A 22,482-nucleotide genomic window follows, 5' to 3' on the forward strand; every position below is an offset into this window, starting at 1 on the left:
TTGCCCATACCAAAGTATTAAATATTTTCTGTAATTTGTATCTGTTGGCTACCAAATTTTCGTAAATTATAAAAACCATAATTAGGCAGACTATATACTTTATAGGATTGGAAATGACTCCATCTACCGTTTTCCACCTTAACCATTATTTATTTAATAAAAAAATAATAGAAATATGTGGTGCTATTCTTAATTTTGCAACAGCATTAATTTGTTAAATTTATTGAATAAAATCACACTGTTTTGCTTTTATTACAAGTTGCTGCCATACTTGTTTTAATTGGTATGTTATTTAACTGAGATACATAATTGTTATTATTACATTATCATTTATAAAAAAGAATAAGTACTAATACTATAATATAATATAATATAGTGTTGTTTTTAATTTAAAACATCTTACGTTTGTAATCAATTTACTAAATTGAAAATTTTTTTCGTTATATCGTGGGAAAGGGGAAAAATAAATTTTAATTTCATTCCCCACTTTTTTATGCTTTCTCTGTTTTTTCAACGTGGTATCATCGTCTCGATTAGGCCACACTTGAAGAAATTCGACAAGCCTTTTCTCGAATTTGTCGTGACTATCTCACCGGACGCTGGAAGGTGGCAACCCCAGAGCAACTCGTGGTAAAACGGATTAGGTGAGTCAATGAACGAGCCAATATCGATAACAGTAAATGATTTGATACCCTTTTAGTGGCGGTTTATCCAATTTTCTGTATTATGTAAGTCTCCCAGACTTAGACGACTTAGATCAGCAGGAAGTGTTAAAGATAGAGCAAGAGCAAAAAAATAAGCAAGGTAATAATATCATTAGCAACCAAGTCAAAGTTACATCGCCATTTGCTAAGAATAACAATATATACACTGAATCCAATGAGACAAAAGAAGTTGCTGTGGAGTCGCCAGAATCTTTAATTCTGGACATTGTTTCTGGTGGTGATGGCGATATTAATGCTGATGATGATGACGATACAGCTCAGAGGGCAAACCCGGCAAATAAACGACGACGTTTTGATAGTGACTGTGGGGATTCAACTTTCTTAAAACGTTTACACACCGCAAAGCAAGAACCTCGGGAGGTAGGTCGGAATTATTTACAACCTTTTACATCAATGTACAACAATTATAACATTTTATGTTTGTTGACAGGTTTTGCTGCGGATCTATGGACAAACTCATGGCGATCATGCTTTGGAAAGTATGATTACTGAATCGGTTGTATTTACATTGTTAAGTGAACGCAACTTTGGACCTAAGCTCTACGGCATTTTTCCTGGAGGACGCATTGAGCAATATATACCGGTAGGTATAGCCAAATTTATTACAGATAGTTCGCTTCTTAGAAATACACACGATTTCGATATGCATTTCCTTCGGAAATTTATTCTCGTTTCCATATGGTCCATATTCGCAAAAATTTACTGGTCTGTGTATTGTCCCAATGACAGCACTATCAAACGTCGTTGTTTAATTGCCACGTTTTTAACGATATTTGGAATATCATGGAACGGAAAAGTGTGAAGGGTTATAGTATTTTTAATTCGAAACCTTATAGAAATTTGTCTAATTAATTTGATTAATCGATGATATCATACTAAAAAAAATAAAAATTGAATATACGTCTATAATACTGAACATTAGCTGTGCTTCCTTTTCTGGAAGAGTATAAAAAAGGCTCGAGGTTGTCATTTTCTGTTAAGGACAGTGAATTATAAAAAAACGATTATGCCAATTGTCCAAGTGTGTCCCAAATGTGTCTATTTTATTTTTGTTTCTTTCCTTTTTGAATTTGAATTTTGAATGTTTTTTATTGCTCTCTCGCTTCGCCATAATTTTTGATGCTCTTAAATTAACATAACCAACTGTACCAACACCGGCCCCTATGAACGGCTGTGGCTTCATACAATTGGCAGAGCCGCCAGTTTGTAGATTGGCCGCTTGAAAATTCCACCCGTCCATCCTTGGATACACCGCCACGACTCGTCCCACCATCTACTGCATCGGCGGCTGGTTACGACGACGAGCTCTCCGACTTGCAGATTTGGCTGCGACTGGTCCTATTTGGCTGGTGCCTGCAGGTCCAGCACACACTCCCGGGACCATCGCTGCCAGAACGCTCGCCTGAGCGACGATTCAGCTTTCTATCGCCTTAAGCAGCTGAGACCATCCTGATCCGGGTTTCTGGACGCTGCCGGTGCCACCAGTGGGCCGCCCACCAGTAGGTGCCCTTGGGTAACCGCCTCGCCGTCGGTTGGATCTTGACTGACGGCTCCTAGCAGGCGGGAGTTGAGCACCGCCTCGACCGCCAAGGTCTGCAGCTCCTCGGCCGTGAGCAGAGCGTTGCCGTCCGTTGGAGTAGGTGCTTTGCAGACTTCGCACCTGCCTCCCATAGTCCTCCCAAGTGAGGAGCCCTCGGCGGTATGAACGCAAATCCGCATCCGCTTTTTGATGCGAAGTTGACTATCTGACTTGGTCGAATTCTCAGCTGACAAGTACTGATACCGACGATTAAGCGCAGTTTCACACTCACTCCGTAATGGAATCTTCGTGTAATCTAACTGCTCATCCCACTTCTTTTTTGCCACTGCATCAACTTAGTGCATGACCAGGTAAATAAGGTTTGCATTTGCAATCTTATCATAGCCTATCGACAACAATGATCCGTATATCGCAGTTATAGTGTCAATCAAGTTTCTCAACGCTGATGCGGAGGGCTGCGAAATCTTTGGCAAATTGAAAAGATCTGCGATATTTTCATTAAATATCAGACATTGTCATATGCTCTTTTCAAACTCGCCGTTGCTTTCTCATAGTTGCCCTCGGTGACAAATGTTCTGCCTAGGCGGTTCACTATTTAATTTTAAATTTAAAAATTTAAGTACAAATGCTCTACTATTACGTATGTGCCAAGAATTTAAAGCGTCACTAGAATTTTGCAAATTGGCACCCAATTCTGTTGTTTACTTTCAATTTTTAGCGCAGTACCTGGAATTGGCGATCTGTAATGATCCCAGCCACTTTCCTGTGAGTATTCTGCAGATACAGGGTATCCTCCAGCGATGACGCAGGGTATCCTCCAGAGAAGACACAATCACAGCACAGCACTGGCACAGCACAAAGACAATATTTAAGTTCGTTTAAATTGTAGCGACTGGCGCGAATTTGTTTTGTCTTTTATTTTAAAAGTCACTGGCGTTCAACAACAATTAAAGTCCACCCGGGGCCACCATAAAAAATAACAAGAGTAAAAATGAACCTAATTGTTGTTGGGCAACGAAAAACGATAACGAAACGAAAGCGAAAATGATGACGCGCTGTAGACTTCTGATTTTCAACTGCTTTTATAATTTCATGTTAACTTACATTAAGCATAACTTAACTAATCTAGCGAAGCGAGGCGAACTTGCTCAGAGATCAACATGAAGCTTTATTGCGCTCTCGCGTCGCCCTAATTCTAACAACTTCATTTTTGATGCTCTTAAATTAACATAACCAACTGCGCCAACAAAGAGTTTTCAGTTTTAAAGAATTTGTAGCTGAAAAGAAAAATCAGTCTCCGATTTTACTTCCTAACAGTAGCAATAATTTATTCTAAAGCTTCTTTCTATATTTGTCGGGTTTTTTAACCGCATCCTTTTTAATTCTTGGTTATAAATTTTCCTTTAGTAGCTTAAATATTTGTATTTCTTATTTGTATAGGCCACCAGCTTTTAATGACACTTTTTATTTAGCTATTTTCCCATAATAACATTTCTGGCATGCTCTACCTTTGCGGTCTTTTGATAGTTATTGGTTTTTTTTTATGATATAGTATTTCAATACTAGATTTAGATCTAGAGATCTAAAGAACCTACCATTCTACTCAACAAATTTCGTTAATTCATGGTGTTCTCGTTGTTTACGAAATACTGAAATTTTAGAAACTTGGTGTACCCCAGTATAGTAGCTTGGGTCCTCTTGTCGTTCTTGCTTATCGTTCAATAATTCACAGTATCACAATAAATTTTTTAAATATAAATTGCAATAAATGTAAGCTCATGACCTTATTTAAGGTTTTTTTTCCAGAGCTCGCAAATAGCTGTCGACCATTTCTCGTTGTCTGCAAATAATTGTCTTTTGCTGACTCTTTACGAAAAGACTCAGAGACCAACCGATTTATGGGTTCTTGAACGAGATCGCTTGCGCTCAGACCGAAACCCTTTTTATACCCGCATAGGGTAGCGGGTATTATAACTTTGTGCCGGCAGGAAATGTATGTAACAGGTAGAAGGAGGCATCTCCGACCCTATAAAGTATATATATTCTTGATCAGCGTCAACAGCCGAGATGATCTAGCCATGTCCGTCTGTGTGTCTGTCCGTCCGTCCGTATGAACACCTAGATCTCAGAGACTATAAGAGATAGAGCAATATTTTTTTTTCGACAACATTTGTTATATTTGCACGCAGATCAAGTTTGTTTCAAATTTTTGCCACGCCCCCTTCCGCCCCCGCAAATCAAAAAAAACGAATAACATGCGTTATTTTAAAGCTAGAGTTGCGAATTTTGGTAAATACAATAATTACTATAGTTATGATTCCTGAAAATTTGGTTGCGATCAGATAAAAATTGTCGAAGTTATTAAAGAAATACTTTTGTATGGGCAAAAACGCCTACTTACTAGGGATCTAATTGGCTTTGGCCGACAATCTGGTATATTGTGCCGTCTATGGTATATTATGAATGCGGTACTATATCGATATATCACATACCATTTGGTATATTTTTAGTATTTTTGTAGTATATTTGGTATATTTTGAGAAATATACCGCAAAATATATTGGTTTTATTCAAAATGGATAGCGGGTATCTCACAGTCGAGTACACTCGACTGTAGCTTTCTTACTTGTTTTCTATTCTGATTTGTTCTGGTTGTTCCAAGACCGTTTTGTCGTGTTCAGTGAAGCAAAAGTCTTTTGCGTATTTATTGGTATACATACACACGCATAGGCAAGCAAATCGTTAAGAGTCTGTTTTGCAGACGAAATACATATATTAATTGCAACAACAACGAAAGTAAATGTGAAGACTGTTTGCGTTGAGTTTTTCGGTCAATCGGTTTTTTGCTGACTCTCATTGTGCGAGCGTTTCTCGTTCCGATCTTTACGCACTGCTCATTGAAAGAGCGAAATACAAAGTGCTCAACGAAAAGCGCTCAACAGAAAACATAAATGAAGACAGCAAGAGTCTCTTGCTTGCTCTTGCTCTCATAATAATAATTTTTCTCTACATGATACTCTTAAGGAAGAAATGAGTCTCCCAATAACTTAGGTATTCTACTTGATTGACACCTGCGTTGATAGGACGTTTTGTTCCAGAGTGCCATAAATTTTCTTCGGAAACCAAACTGCCACTTTGGAATTCGTCGTGCCACCGACTCAAGTTCCAGGATGCGGTTCAAAATAACCCTTTCTGTCATTTTTCCCAGTGCTGGAAGAAGACTGATTGGCCGGTATCCATCGACTTCAGTAAGCTGTTTCTCTGGTTTCGGTATCATAGTAATTAGCGCATTCTTGCAGATGCTGGGGAAATGACCCAGCCTAAGTATGATGTTTAGAAGTAGCACTATAAATAACAGTGCTTTTTTTGGTAGAAGCTTCAACTTTCTGTTATCTAGAAGATCCTCGCCAGGGGATTTTTTGGCCTTCAGCGCTTTAATAAGAAGCTCTACTTCTTGCAGCGTAACCGGTTATTCAGGCAACGTCATTTGGAATGGGGTCTCCAATTGCAGATCAATCGTCCTTCGTGTAACCTCGATTGTAAAGTTAAATGGCGTAAATCTATTTTTAAAGCTGTCTTCAAATATTTCATCCTTTTCTTAACTGGAGAAGCACCATCCTCCGGTGGGGCTCTTAATTGGGGCTTTTGGAATTGCCTGCCTCTTCAGGCGACTTTTAAGTCTCTAAAGAGAGTAATTTGCGGATACATCCGGACTGGCTTCCTCTAGAATTCCGTCTATCTTGTCTTGCTTAGCTCTGGCAAGGGCTTTTTGAACACGATTAGACAGTCTTTTTTAGAAATGGTAGACACGTAAATCTCCCGTTCTTACTCTTCTTTTCATGCTCAGGAGCGCGGCAACATTTGGGGGTAGCAGAGCTTGACGATGCTGACTTTGAGAGCATGACGTTTGTGGTACCGAAAAAGGATGCAGCCAGGGATATATTACGCATAAAAATAAAGATTACATCGTCTATATCTTCGGGACTGTTTATTTCCATGTTCAGATTTATTTTGTTCTCTAGATCTGTTCCAAAGTCCTCTGTTCGACAGCCATGTGGGAGAATATATTGCTTCCTTTGTTTGACCTGTCGTATTTGATGTAGATCTGCTATAACTGGTAAGTGGTCCGACGAGGGCTCATGTGAAAGTTGATCAGATAACTTGTTGGTCGCGATTCCATTATATATATATGAAGAAGTCAAGGGAGTAAGCTGTGTATTGTATGAGTAGAAAATTGGGTCTACTGTATCAAGAATTTGGTATGTGCTGGTTGTTATGGCGTCCTGCAATCTCTTTGCTCGAGTGCATGATCTTAGGTTGCCCCACCATTGATGTTTGACATTCAAATCTCCGCCTGCAACCACTTCATCAATGTTGGCTTTACTCCAAGGTTCATTAGGAGGAAGGTAAAGGTTCGTCAGGATATTTACACTAGCTGCTTGTAACTTTATCCATGAAATGAGCTCAGTCTGGGAGTGTGAAATACTCAAGCGACTTAGCACAGCAGTGCCACTCTTTGAGGTACCACTGGGATGATTTGCGTAATGTTGGTCGTAATCAGGTAGGTATATTTTTTTCCATGACGCATGTGCGTTTCAGTTATTAGCATTATGTCGATTTTGTTGGCACAAAGGAAAAGACGAAGCTCTTCACAATGTCATTTTGCCTGAGGTTTTCATCAGCATTGCGAGATCGAGAGAAGCCTGGTTTTACTGGTATATGTTCTTTACCCTTTGATTTTACCAAATCAGCATATGAGAAAATGGTGCTGTAGGACCTTGTCTTTGGAACAGCTCCGCAGTCCATTTACTGGTAATCTTGCCGGTGGCTTTAGTTTTTTGTTCAGATTAATTCTGACCTGACAGTCCTTAAAATTTGACATATGGCTTAGCTCCATTTTTGCCATTTTGTTAACATGCGGCACACATATGGCCGGAGGTTTAGGTGTTGTGTTTTTCTGCAGTTCATGTTCAGATTTACTTTGCTGGATAGCTTCTTCTTTTTTTTCTTTTTTTTTGCTTCTTGCAAAGAGACATCATCGGAGCTTGAAATGAGCAATCTTTTAGTGAAAGTAGATAAACAGCAGAGCTTGATACGCTCGTAGCACTTTGCGTTGCCTTCGACACTGCCATTGCATATCTTGTTTGATAGCTTGTACTAGTCAATGTTACAGAACTCGTTATGCAAGTACTTATAGTTGTTACTGAATGTAGGTGGCTAACGCTGTTAGCTAATCAATTGAATTTTGAAGGTCTTTGGCCAAACTGGCACGCAGTTCTTTAGGTGTACTAGCTAATTTTTTATCATCCTCTCACAGTCAGGCAGCTTTTTTACTAAACTGTGAGTGAGCAGACTGTGGTTCATAAAAATAGAATTGTGTGAAAGATAAATACAAGTTGGGAAGATTTGTTTTAGATATCTTTCTTGCAAGATGCTTTATTCGTCAAGCGCGTACCTCTCTACACAGCGAATATCAACAAGCGACTGTCATAGATGTTGTAGTTGGAAGTTATGCATTTCGGAATCACAGAAATTATCAGCGAAAAACCACGATAATTTTGAACATTGGATTTATTCCCAATGATTTTCCAGATTTTTGGCATAAATTAACGGACAGCTTAAAAATTTAAAAAAGCGGTTTACATATACTACCAGCGCAATACTTTTTCCCACAACCGCTCCATCTGGACCTGCGGGAAATACCGGTTTTATTGTCAAAAATATGATGTGAAAATAATATTAGTTTTTTAAACTGACACACATAGGAGGCTTAGAATTAGAATATTTAATAAATTATTTAATTAATAGGTGTTGAAGACAAAACTCTGCAGTAAATTGAGCTAAATTTTTAAGCGGGAACACCTATTTTAGATGAAGAAATTTCCCGTTCGTAGGATAAATAAAATTTGTCCACCTTAACACTGGCTCGGTATTTTGACATAATATAAGCCCGAATATCATCAGATAAATAAGCAGCAAGCCTTCACAGAAAGAAAAAACATGCTTAAATCAAGACAAAAATATTGAATCTAGATTATTTATCAAATTTAAACCAAGAAGGTTTATTCTTAAATAAAGATCGAAAATCTACAAAAAAATCTAGATTGCTCAGACCGAAACCCTTTTTATACCCGCATAGGGTAGCGGGTATTATAACTTTGTGCCGGCAGGAAATGTATGTAACAGGTAGAAGGAGGCATCTCCGACCCTATAAAGTATATATATTCTTGATCAGCGTCAAGAACCGAGACGATGTAGCCATGTCCGTCTGTGTGTCTGTCCGTCCGTCCGTATGAACACCTAGATCTCAGAGACTATAAGAGATAGAGCAATAATTTTTTTTCGACAACATTTGTTATATTTGCACGCAGATCAAGTTTGTTTCAAATTTTTGCCACGCCCCCTTCCGCCCCCGCAAATCAAAAAAAACGAATAACATGCGTTATTTTAAAGCTAGAGTTACGAATTTTGGTAAATACAATAATTACTATAGTTATGATTCCTGAAAATTTGGTTGCGATCAGATAAAAATTGTCGAAGTTATTAAAGAAATACTTTTGTATGGGCAAAAACGCCTACTTACTAGGGATCTAATTTGCTTTGGCCGACAATCTGGTATATTGTGCCGTCTATGGTATATTATGAATGCGGTACTATATCGATATATCACATACCATTTGGTATATTTTTAGTATTTTTGTATATATTTTGAGAAATATACCGCAAAATATATTGCTTTTATTCAAAATGGATAGCGGGTATCTCACAGTCGAGTACACTCGACTGTAGCTTTCTTACTTGTTTTCTATTCTGATTTGTTCTGGTTGTTCCAAGACCGTTTTGTCGTGTTCAGTGAAGCAAAAGTCTTTTGCGTATTTATTGGTATACATACACACGCATAGGCAAGCAAATCGTTAAGAGTCTGTTTTGCAGACGAAATACATATATTAATTGCAACAACAACGAAAGTAAATGTGAAGACTGTTTGCGTTGAGTTTTTCGGTCAATCGGTTTTTTGCCGACTCTCATTGTGCGAGCGTTTCTCGTTCCGATCTTTACGCACTGCTCATTGAAAGAGCGAAATACAAAGTGCTCAACGAAAAGCGCTCAACAGAAAACATAAATGAAGACAGCAAGAGTCTCTTGCTTGCTCTTGCTCTCATAATAATAATTTTTCTCTACATGATACTCTTAAGGAAGAAATGAGTCTCCCAATAACTTAGGTATTCTACTTGATTGACACCTGCGTTGATAGGACGTTTTGTTCCAGAGTGCCATAAATTTTCTTCGGAAACCAAACTGCCACTTTGGAATTCGTCGTGCCACCGACTCAAGTTCCAGGATGCGGTTCAAAATAACCCTTTCTGTCATTTTTCCCAGTGCTGGAAGAAGACTGATTGGCCGGTATCCATCGACTTCAGTAAGCTGTTTCTCTGGTTTCGGTATCATAGTAATTAGCGCATTCTTGCAGATGCTGGGGAAATGACCCAGCCTAAGTATGATGTTTAGAAGTAGCACTATAAATAACAGTGCTTTTTTTTTGGTAGAAGCTTCAACTTTCTGTTATCTAGAAGATCCTCGCCAGGGGATTTTTTGGCCTTCAGCGCTTTAATAAGAAGCTCTACTTCTTGCAGCGTAACCGGTTATTCAGGCAACGTCATTTGGAATGGGGTCTCCAATTGCAGATCAATCGTCCTTCGTGTAACCTCGATTGTAATGTTAAATGGCGTAAATCTATTTTTAAAGCTGTCTTCAAATATTTCATCCTTTTCTTAACTGGAGAAGCACCATCCACCGGTGGGGCTCTTAATTGGGGCTTTTGGAATTGCCTGCCTCTTCAGGCGACTTTTAAGTCTCCAAAGAGAGTAATTTGCGGATACATCCGGACTGGCTTCCTCTAGAATTCCGTCTATCTTGTCTTGCTTAGCTCTGGCAAGGGCTTTTTGAACACGATTAGACAGTCTTTTTTAGAAATGGTAGACACGTAAATCTCCCGTTCTTACTCTTCTTTTCATGCTCAGGAGCGCGGCAACATTTGGGGGTAGCAGAGCTTGACGATGCTGACTTTGAGAGCATGACGTTTGTGGTACCGAAAAAAGGATGCAGCCAGGGATATATTACGCATAAAAATAAAGATTACATCGTCTATATCTTCGGGACTGTTTATTTCCATGTTCAGATTTATTTTGTTCTCTAGATCTGTTCCAAAGTCCTCTGTTCGACAGCCATGTGGGAGAATATATTGCTTCCTTTGTTTGACCTGTCGTATTTGATGTAGATCTGCTATAACTGGTAAGTGGTCCGACGAGGGCTCATGTGAAAGTTGAACAGATAACTTGTTGGTCGCGATTCCATTATATATATATGAAGAAGTCAAGGGAGTAAGCTGTGTATTGTATGAGTAGAAAATTGGGTCTACTGTAGCAAGAATTTGGTATGTGCTGCTTGTTATGGCGTCCTGCAATCTCTTTGCTCGAGTGCATGATCTTAGGTTGCCCCACCATTGATGTTTGACATTCAAATCTCCGCCTGCAACCACTTCATCAATGTTGGCTTTACTCCAAGGTTCATTAGGAGGAAGGTAAAGGTTCGTCAGGATATTTACACTAGCTGCTTGTAACTTTATCCATGAAATGAGCTCAGTCTGGGAGTGTGAAATACTCAAGCGACTTAGCACAGCAGTGCCACTCTTTGAGGTACCACTGGGATGATTTGCGTAATGTTGGTCGTAATCAGGTAGGTATATTTTTTTCCATGACGCATGTGCGTTTCAGTTATTAGCATTATGTCGATTTTGTTGGCACAAAGGAAAAGACGAAGCTCTTCACAATGTCATTTTGCCTGAGGTTTTCATCAGCATTGCGAGATCGAGAGAAGCCTGGTTTTACTGGTATATGTTCTTTACCCTTTGATTTTACCAAATCAGCATATGAGAAAATGGTGCTGTAGGACCTTGTCTTTGGAACAGCTCCGCAGTCCATTTACTGGTAATCTTGCCGGTGGCTTTAGTTTTTTGTTCAGATTAATTCTGACCTGACAGTCCTTAAAATTTGACATATGGCTTAGCTCCATTTTGCCATTTTGTTAACATGCGGCACACATATGGCCGGAGGTTTAGGTGTTGTGTTTTTCTGCAGTTCATGTTCAGATTTACTTTGCTGGATAGCTTCTTCTTTTTTTTCTTTTTTTTTGCTTCTTGCAAAGAGACATCATCGGAGCTTGAAATGAGCAATCTTTTAGTGAAAGTAGATTAACAGCAGAGCTTGATACGCTCGTAGCACTTTGCGTTGCCTTCGACACTGCCATTGCATATCTTGTTTGATAGCTTGTACTAGTCAATGTTACAGAACTCGTTATGCAAGTACTTATAGTTGTTACTGAATGTAGGTGGCTAACGCTGTTAGCTAATCCAATTGAATTTTGAAGGTCTTTGGCCAAACTGGCACGCAGTTCTTTAGGTGTACTAGCTAATTTTTTATCATCCTCTCACAGTCAGGCAGCTTTTTTACTAAACTGTGAATGAGCAGACTCTGGTTCATAAAAATAGAATTGTGTGAAAGATAAATACAAGTTGGGAAGATTTGTTTTAGATATCTTTCTTGCAAGATGCTTTATTCGTCAAGCGCGTACCTCTCTACACAGCGAATATCAACAAGCGACTGTCATAGATGTTGCAGTTGGAAGTTATGCATTTCGGAATCACAGAAATTATCAGCGAAAAACCACGATAATTTTGAACATTGGATTTATTCCCAATGATTTTTCCAGATTTTTGGCATAAATTAACGGACAGCTTAAAAATTTAAAAGCGGTTTACATATACTACCAGCGCAATACTTTTTCCCACAACCGCTCCATCTGGACCTGCGGGAAATACCGGTTTTATTGTCAAAAATATGATGTGAAAATAATATTAGTTTTTTAAACTGACACACATAGGAGGCTTAGAATTAGAATATTTAATAAATTATTTAATTAATAGGTGTTGAAGACAAAACTCTGCAGTAAATTGAGCTAAATTTTTAAGCGGGAACACTTATTTTAGATGAAGAAATTTCCCGTTCGTAGGATAAATAAAATTTGTCCACCTTAACACTGGCTCGGTATTTTGACATAATATAAGCCCGAATATCATCAGATAAATAAGCAGCAAGCCTTCACAGAAAGAAAAAACATGCTTAAATCAAGAAAAAAATATTGAATCTAGATTATTTATCAAATTTAAACCAAGAAGGTTTATTCTTAAATAAAGATCGAAAATCTACAAAAAATCTAGATTGCTCAGACCGAAACCCTTTTTATACCCGCATAGGGTAGCGGGTATTATAACTTTGTGCCGGCAGGAAATGTATGTAACAGGTAGAAGGAGGCATCTCCGACCCTATAAAGTATATATATTCTTGATCAGCGTCAACAACCGAGACGATGTAGCCATGTCCGTCTGTGTGTCTGTCCGTCTGTGTGTCTGTCCGTCCGTCCGTATGAACACCTAGATTTCAGAGACTATAAGAGATAGAGCAATAATTTTTTTTCGACAACATTTGTTATATTTGCACGCAGATCAAGTTTGTTTCAAATTTTTGCCACGCCCCCTTCCGCCCCCGCAAATCAAAAAAAACGAATAACATGCGTTATTTTAAAGCTAGAGTTACGAATTTTGGTAAATACAATAATTACTATAGTTATGATTCCTGAAAATTTGGTTGCGATCAGATCTTCGGAAACCAAACTGCCACTTTGGAATTCGTCGTGCCACCGACTCAAGTTCCAGGATGCGGTTCAAAATAACCCTTTCTGTCATTTTTCCCAGTGCTGGAAGAAGACTGATTGGCCGGTATCCATCGACTTCAGTAAGCTGTTTCTCTGGTTTCGGTATCATAGTAATTAGCGCATTCTTGCAGTTGCTGGGGAAATGACCCAGCCTAAGTATGATGTTTAGAAGTAGCACTATAAATAACAGTGCTTTTTTTGGTAGAAGCTTCAACTTTCTGTTATCTAGAAGATCCTCGCCAGGGGATTTTTTGGCCTTCAGCGCTTTAATAAGAAGCTCTACTTCTTGCAGCGTAACCGGTTATTCAGGCAACGTCATTTGGAATGGGGTCTCCAATTGCAGATCAATCGTCCTTCGTGTAACCTCGATTGTAAAGTTAAATGGCGTAAATCTATTTTTAAAGCTGTCTTCAAATATTTCATCCTTTTCTTAACTGGAGAAGCACCATCCACCGGTGGGGCTCTTAATTGGGGCTTTTGGAATTGCCTGCCTCTTCAGGCGACTTTTAAGTCTCAAAGAGAGTAATTTGCGGATACATCCGGACTGGCTTCCTCTAGAATTCCGTCTATCTTGTCTTGCTTAGCTCTGGCAAGGGCTTTTTGAACACGATTAGACAGTCTTTTTTAGAAATGGTAGACACGTAAATCTCCCGTTCTTACTCTTCTTTTCATGCTCAGGAGCGCGGCAACATTTGGGGGTAGCAGAGCTTGACGATGCTGACTTTGAGAGCATGACGTTTGTGGTACCGAAAAAGGATGCAGCCAGGGATATATTACGCATAAAAATAAAGATTACATCGTCTATATCTTCGGGACTGTTTATTTCCATGTTCAGATTTATTTTGTTCTCTAGATCTGTTCCAAAGTCCTCTGTTCGACAGCTATGTGGGAGAATATATTGCTTCCTTTGTTTGACCTGTCGTATTTGATGTAGATCTGCTATAACTGGTAAGTGGTCCGACGAGGGCTCATGTGAAAGTTGAACAGATAACTTGTTGGTCGCGATTCCATTATATATATATGAAGAAGTCAAGGGAGTAAGCTGTGTATTGTATGAGTAGAAAATTGGGTCTCCTGTAGCAAGAATTTGGTATGTGCTGCTTGTTATGGCGTCCTGCAATCTCTTTGCTCGAGTGCATGATCTTAGGTTGCCCCACCATTGATGTTTGACATTCAAATCTCCGCCTGCAACCACTTCATCAATGTTGGCTTTACTCCAAGGTTCATTAGGAGGAAGGTAAAGGTTCGTCAGGATATTTCCACTAGCTGCTTGTAACTTTATCCATGAAATGAGCTCAGTCTGGGAGTGAGAAATACTCAAGCGACTTAGCACAGCAGTGCCACTCTTTGAGGTACCACTGGGATGATTTGCGTAATGTTGGTCGTAATCAGGTAGGTATATTTTTTTCCATGACGCATGTGCGTTTCAGTTATTAGCATTATGTCGATTTTGTTGGCACAAAGGAAAAGACGAAGCTCTTCACAATGTCATTTTGCCTGAGGTTTTCATCAGCATTGCGAGATCGAGAGAAGCCTGGTTTTACTGGTATATGTTCTTTACCCTTTGATTTTACCAAATCAGCATATGAGAAAATGGTGCTGTAGGACCTTGTCTTTGGAACAGCTCCGCAGTCCATTTACTGGTAATCTTGCCGGTGGCTTTAGTTTTTGTTCAGATTAATTCTGACCTGACAGTCCTTAAAATTTGACATATGGCTTAGCTCCATTTTTGCCATTTTGTTAACATGCGGCACACATATGGCCGGAGGTTTAGGTGTTGTGTTTTTCTGCAGTTCATGTTCAGATTTACTTTGCTGGATAGCTTCTTTTTTTTCTTTTTTTGCTTCTTGCAAAGAGACATCATCGGAGCTTGAAATGAGCAATCTTTTAGTGAAAGTAGATTAACAGCAGAGCTTGATACGCTCGTAGCACTTTGCGTTGCCTTCGACACTGCCATTGCATATCTTGTTTGATAGCTTGTACTAGTCAATGTTACAGAACTCGTTATGCAAGTACTTATAGTTGTTACTGAATGTAGGTGGCTAACGCTGTTAGCTAATCCAATTGAATTTTGAAGGTCTTTGGCCAAACTGGCACGCAGTTCTTTAGGTGTACTAGCTAATTTTTTATCATCCTCTCACAGTCAGGCAGCTTTTTTACTAAACTGTGAGTGAGCAGACTCTGGTTCATAAAAATAGAATTGTGTGAAAGATAAATACAAGTTGGGAAGATTTGTTTTAGATATCTTTCTTGCAAGATGCTCTATTCGTCAAGCGCGTACCTCTCTACACAGCGAATATCAACAAGCGACTGTCATAGATGTTGCAGTTGGAAGTTATGCATTTCGGAATCACAGAAATTATCAGCGAAAAACCACGATAATTTTGAACATTGGATTTATTCCCAATGATTTTTCCAGATTTTTGGCATAAATTAACGGACAGCTTAAAAATTTAAAAAGCGGTTTACATATACTACCAGCGCAATACTTTTTCCCACAACCGCTCCATCTGGACCTGCGGGAAATACCGGTTTTATTGTCAAAAATATGATGTGAAAATAATATTAGTTTTTTAAACTGACACACATAGGAGGCTTAGAATTAGAATATTTAATAAATTATTTAATTAATAGGTGTTGAAGACAAAACTCTGCAGTAAATTGAGCTAAATTTTTAAGCGGGAACACTTATTTTAGATGAAGAAATTTCCCGTTCGTAGGATAAATAAAATTTGTCCACCTTAACACTGGCTCGGTATTTTGACATAATATAAGCCCGAATATCATCAGATAAATAAGCAGCAAGCCTTCACAGAAAGAAAAAACATGCTTAAATCAAGAAAAAAATATTGAATCTAGATTATTTATCAAATTTAAACCAAGAAGGTTTATTCTTAAATAAAGATCGAAAATCTACAAAAAAATCTAGATTGCTCAGACCGAAACCCTTTTTATACCCGCATAGGGTAGCGGGTATTATAACTTTGTGCCGGCAGGAAATGTATGTAACAGGTAGAAGGAGGCATCTCCGACCCTATAAAGTATATATATTCTTGATCAGCGTCAACAACCGAGACGATGTAGCCATGTCCGTCTGTGTGTCTGTCCGTCTGTGTGTCTGTCCGTCCGTCCGTATGAACACCTAGATCTCAGAGACTATAAGAGATAGAGCAATAATTTTTTTTCGACAACATTTGTTATATTTGCACGCAGATCAAGTTTGTTTCAAATTTTTGCCACGCCCCTTCCGCCCCGCAAATCAAAAACGAATAACATGCGTTATTTTAAAGCTAGAGTTGCGAATTTTGGTAAATACAATAATTACTATAGTTATGATTCCTGAAAATTTGGTTGCGATCAGATAAAAATTGTCGAAGTTATTAAAGAAATACTTTTGTATGGGCAAAAACGCCTACTTACTAGGGATCTAATTTGCTTTGGCCGACAATCTGGTATATTGTGCCGTCTATGGTATATTATGAATGCGGTACTATATCGATATATCACATACCATTTGGTATATTTTTAGTATTTTTGTAGTATATTTGGTATATTTTGAGAAATATACCGCAAAATATATTGCTTTTATTCAAAATGGATAGCGGGTATCTCACAGTCGAGTACACTCGACTGTAGCTTTCTTACTTGTTTTCTATTCTGATTTGTTCTGGTTGTTCCAAGACCGTTTTGTCGTGTTCAGTGAAGCAAAAAGTCTTTTGCGTATTTATTGGTATACATACACACGCATAGGCAAGCAAATCGTTAAGAGTCTGTTTTGCAGACGAAATACATATATTAATTGCAACAACAACGAAAGTAAATGTGAAGACTGTTTGCGTTGAGTTTTTCGGTCAATCGGTTTTTTGCTGACTCTCATTGTGCGAGCGTTTCTCGTTCCGATCTTTACGCACTGCTCATTGAAAGAGCGAAATACAAAGTGCTCAACGAAAAGCGCTCAACAGAAAACATAAATGAAGACAGCAAGAGTCTCTTGCTTGCTCTTGCTCTCATAATAATAATTTTTCTCTACATGATACTCTTAAGGAAGAAATGAGTCTCCCAACAACTTAGGTATTCTACTTGATTGACACCTGCGTTGATAGGACGTTTTGTTCCAGAGTGCCATAAATTTTCTTCGGAAACCAAACTGCCACTTTGGAATTCGTCGTGCCACCGACTCAAGTTCCAGGATGCGGTTCAAAATAACCCTTTCTGTCATCTTTCCCAGTGCTGGAAGAAGACTGATTGGCCGGTATCCATCGACTTCAGTAAGCTGTTTCTCTGGTTTCGGTATCATAGTAATTAGCGCATTCTTGCAGATGCTGGGGAAATGACCCAGCCTAAGTATGATGTTTAGAAGTAGCACTATAAATAACAGTGCTTTTTTTGGTAGAAGCTTCAACTTTCTGTTATCTAGAAGATCCTCGCCAGGGATTTTTGGCCTTCAGCGCTTTAATAAGAAGCTCTACTTCTTGCAGCGTAACCGGTTATTCAGGCAACGTCATTTGGAATGGGGTCTCCAATTGCAGATCAATCGTCCTTCGTGTAACCTCGATTGTAAAGTTAAATGGCGTAAATCTATTTTTAAAGCTGTCTTCAAATATTTCATCCTTTTCTTAACTGGAGAAGCACCATCCACCGGTAGGGCTCTTAATTGGGGCTTTTGGAATTGCCTGCCTCTTCAGGCGACTTTTAAGTCTCTAAAGAAAGTAATTTGCGGATACATCCGGACTGGCTTCCTCTAGAATTCCGTCTATCTTGTCTTGCTTAGCTCTGGCAAGGGCTTTTTGAACACGATTAGACAGTCTTTTTTAGAAATGGTAGACACGTAAATCTCCCGTTCTTACTCTTCTTTTCATGCTCAGGAGCGCGGCAACATTTGGGGGTAGCAGAGCTTGACGATGCTGACTTTGAGAGCATGACGTTTGTGGTACCGAAAAAGGATGCAGCCAGGGATATATTACGCATAAAAATAAAGATTACATCGTCTATATCTTCGGGACTGTTTATTTCCATGTTCAGATTTATTTTGTTCTCTAGATCTGTTCCAAAGTCCTCTGTTCGACAGCCATGTGGGAGAATATATTGCTTCCTTTGTTTGACCTGTCGTATTTGATGTAGATCTGCTATAACTGGTAAGTGGTCCGACGAGGGCTCATGTGAAAGTTGAACAGATAACTTGTTGGTCGCGATTCCATTATATATATATGAAGAAGTCAAGGGAGTAAGCTGTGTATTGTATGAGTAGAAAATTGGGTCTCCTGTAGCAAGAATTTGGTATGTGCTGCTTGTTATGGCGTCCTGCAATCTCTTTGCTCGAGTGCATGATCTTAGGTTGCCCCACCATTGATGTTTGACATTCAAATCTCCGCCTGCAACCACTTCATCAATGTTGGCTTTACTCCAAGGTTCATTAGGAGGAAGGTAAAGGTTCGTCAGGATATTTACACTAGCTGCTTGTAACTTTATCCATGAAATGAGCTCAGTCTGGGAGTGTGAAATACTCAAGCGACTTAGCACAGCAGTGCCACTCTTTGAGGTACCACTGGGATGATTTGCGTAATGTTGGTCGTAATCAGGTAGGTATATTTTTTTCCATGACGCATGTGCGTTTCAGTTATTAGCATTATGTCGATTTTGTTGGCACAAAGGAAAAGACGAAGCTCTTCACAATGTCATTTTGCCTGAGGTTTTCATCAGCATTGCGAGATCGAAAGAAGCCTGGTTTTACTGGTATATGTTCTTTACCCTTTGATTTTACCAAATCAGCATATGAGAAAATGGTGCTGTAGGACCTTGTCTTTGGAACATCTCCGCAGTCCATTTACTGGTAATCTTGCCGGTGGCTTTAGTTTTTTGTTCAAATTAATTCTGACCTGACAGTCCTTAAAATTTGACATATGGCTTAGCTCCATTTTGCCATTTTGTTAACATGCGGCACACATATGGCCGGAGGTTTAGGTGTTGTGTTTTTCTGCAGTTCATGTTCAGATTTACTTTGCTGGATAGCTTCTTCTTTTTTTTTTCTTTTTTTTTGCTTCTTGCAAAGAGACATCATCGGAGCTTGAAATGAGCAATCTTTTAGTGAAAGTAGATTAACAGCAGAGCTTGATACGCTCGTAGCACTTTGCGTTGCCTTCGACACTGCCATTGCATATCTTGTTTGATAGCTTGTACTAGTCAATGTTACAGAACTCGTTATGCAAGTACTTATAGTTGTTACTGAATGTAGGTGGCTAACGCTGTTAGCTAATCCAATTGAATTTTGAAGGTCTTTGGCCAAACTGGCACGCAGTTCTTTAGGTGTACTAGCTAATTTTTTATCATCCTCTCACAGTCAGGCAGCTTTTTTACTAAACTGTGAGTGAGCAGACTCTGGTTCATAAAAATAGAATTGTGTGAAAGATAAATACAAGTTGGGAAGATTTGTTTTAGATATCTTTCTTGCAAGATGCTTTATTCGTCAAGCGCGTACCTCTCTACACAGCGAATATCAACAAGCGACTGTCATAGATGTTGCAGTTGGAAGTTATGCATTTCGGAATCACAGAAATTATCAGCGAAAAACCACGATAATTTTGAACATTGGATTTATTCCCAATGATTTTTCCAGATTTTTGGCATAAATTAACGGACAGCTTAAAAATTTAAAAAGCGGTTTACATATACTACCAGCGCAATACTTTTTCCCATAACCGCTCCATCTGGACCTGCGGGAAATACCGGTTTTATTGTCAAAAATATGATGTGAAAATAATATTAGTTTTTTAAACTGACACACATAGGAGGCTTAGAATTAGAATATTTAATAAATTATTTAATTAATAGGTGTTGAAGACAAAACTCTGCTGTAAATTGAGCTAAATTTTTAAGCGGGAACACTTATTTTAGATGAAGAAATTTCCCGTTCGTAGGATAAATAAAATTTGTCCACCTTAACACTGGCTCGGTATTTTGACATAATATAAGCCCGAATATCATCAGATAAATAAGCAGCAAGCCTTCACAGAAAGAAAAAACATGCTTAAATCAAGAAAAAAATATTGAATCTAGATTATTTATCAAATTTAAACCAAGAAGGCTTATTCTTAAATAAAGATCGAAAATCTACAAAAAATCTAGATTGCCCAATCTTGACATTTTGTTGTTTAAAGAATTGAAAAATCTTAAAATTTAACCAAGCAAAATCTTAAATCAAGATCAAACTTTCTAGATTTAATATAAGATTGATTATGACTCAAATAGGAAGATGAAACAATCTCAATTCAAGATTATATGCTTGTTTCAAGAATGAAAAAATCTTAAAATTGAACCAAGAATACGAAACAAAAAACAAGTAAGAAAGCTACAGTCGAATGTACTCGACTGTGAGATACCCGCTACCCCTTTTAAATAATAGAATTCTATTTTGCGGTAGTTTTCTCAAAATATACCGAATATACTGCAAAATACTAAAAATATACCAAAATATACCATTAACGGGAGAATATACCAGATTGTCAGCCAAAGCAACTAAAACCCCTAGTAAGTAGGCGTTTTGCCCATACAAAAATATTTCTTTAATAACAATAACAATTTTTATCTGATCGCAACCAAATTTTCAAGAATCATAATTACTATAGTAATTATTGCATATACCAAAATATACGCAACTCTAGCTTTAAAATTACGCTTGCTTCGACTTTTATGATTTGCGGGGGCGGAAGTGGGCGTGTCAAAAATTTGAAACAAACTTGATCTGCGTGCAAACACAACAAATTGTCAAAAAAAAATTATAGCTCTATCGCTTATAGTCTCTGAGATGTAGGGTTTCATACGGACGGATTGACAGACACACAGACGGACATGGCTAGATCGTCTCGGCTGTTGACGCTGATCAAGAATATGCCCCACAAAAAAATCGAGTAACAAGCGTAATTTTAAAGCTAGAGTCGGTTTTTTTGGTATCTACAATAATAACTATAATTTTTGTGATTCCTGATCCGTGGGTGCGATCAGATAAAAATTGTCGAAGTTATTAAAAAAATACTTTTGTTTGGGCATAAACGCCTGTTGTTCTTTTTTTTAACATTAGTTTCACTTACTGGAATAACGGCAAAAACACTAAAAATTAGATTCTAATTTTAAAGGAAGAAAATTCCAACGTTTAAGATCAAAAAGTTTTCAAAGCAGAATTTGTAATCTTTCCAATCTTGAATCAAGATTTTAACCTTAAAATTAAATGTTTTTAATCTTAAAATACAAAGTGAGCATAAAAATCTTGATTTAAGACTGTTTCAACTTAAAAATTTTATAACAAATTTGTTCTTTTTAAGATCGAAAATATCTTAAGTTCACATTTTTTCAATATAGATTTTTTTCTCCGTGTTTAAACAAAAATCTGTTTAATAAGCACCGCGACTAACGTATTATGTACAACTAAAGTAAAAGCTTTTGGGGATTATTTAATAATTAAAGGACTGATGTTTTTGACAGAGGTTTGCGCAGATTAAATTTTTTAACCATCTCCAAGTCTGCTGATATTTAACGACAGAAAGCTCATTCGAAGCAATGGATAGACACGTATTGGCCTTGGGAGACTTAGTCAAGAGTTTAATACTCTTAAACCCATAATCCAAAGACAAAAACTATCCCAGAGCTTTTTAACGGCCGCGTCAGTGCAATGTTCACAGGTCCACCTTAGCCGTGACTTAGATGCAATTAAATCAATAATTGGGATGTTAAAACCAGCAAATTTCTAGTAAGTAAGCGCGAGTCGAGCGAGACGCAAGATAGACAAAGGCCACTAACAATGTTAAGAGAAAATTCAAGTTTGACTTATTTGTTTTAAATTCGGATATAATGTAAATAATAAGTTAAGTTCAAAATATAGACTCTTTAATTATGTATATGTAATGGATTTTGTTTTTGCACACACAAAAGGTACGCGAACATCTTTGCTTGTTACTCATTGTTTGTTACATCCACAACTATGTGCGATTGCGTGCCCACACCTCTCCTGGTCCAAAGTATTGTGGACATCGAAATTCCTCCATGATAACGATATCTTGACGCTACTTCTCAAAGGCGTTCATCCGGTACAGATTCATTCCAGTGAATCCCTCTTTGCCAAATTTCTCGCAACAGCAATTTAGCGGTAATCCTAATGCAGCACAGGAAACCCAAAGGATCGAAGGTTGATATAAGCATGCGGAGAAACTTCTTTTTTGTCGAAGTTCGTTTGCCAGTCATCACGCTTTTCGGAACTTTGTGGAATTTTACGTTGAACTTGAAGTCGATCGTTGCTGGCTTCACGCCATTGTACGCTTTTAGCTGATTCATATTTACTCAAAGCGTCCACTACGGCTTGCGAACTGGATGCAAATTGGCTGAGCTCGTATCCAGCTTCGGGAGGTGTCAATCTCAAATGCGACGTTAGATCGATAGCTGGTCGTCCCCATCACGCCA

The 22,482-nt window shown here is 38.2% G+C and overlaps 1 protein-coding gene across 7 annotated transcripts in view; it reads left to right on the top strand.

The window, feature by feature from the left end:
• The window catches only part of LOC132797546 (choline/ethanolamine kinase), a 60,302-nt gene that overhangs the window by 12,031 nt on the left and 25,789 nt on the right, over nucleotides 1-22,482 (top strand). For 5 of the 7 annotated variants that reach the window (XM_060809293.1, XM_060809291.1, XM_060809292.1 and 2 more), the window contains 3 exons: nucleotides 538-644; nucleotides 701-1,085; nucleotides 1,156-1,308. In XM_060809293.1, the coding sequence (XP_060665276.1) occupies nucleotides 538-644; nucleotides 701-1,085; nucleotides 1,156-1,308 (645 nt within the window). Of the gene's footprint in view, nucleotides 1-537; nucleotides 645-700; nucleotides 1,086-1,155; nucleotides 1,309-1,454; nucleotides 1,593-22,482 lie in introns of those variants that run through there. The other 2 variants (XM_060809297.1, XM_060809298.1) reach the window with 2 other exon arrangements.

Source organism: Drosophila nasuta, unplaced genomic scaffold, assembly GCF_023558535.2.
Source record: "Drosophila nasuta strain 15112-1781.00 unplaced genomic scaffold, ASM2355853v1 ctg14_pilon, whole genome shotgun sequence".
NCBI lineage: Eukaryota > Metazoa > Arthropoda > Insecta > Diptera > Drosophilidae > Drosophila > Drosophila nasuta.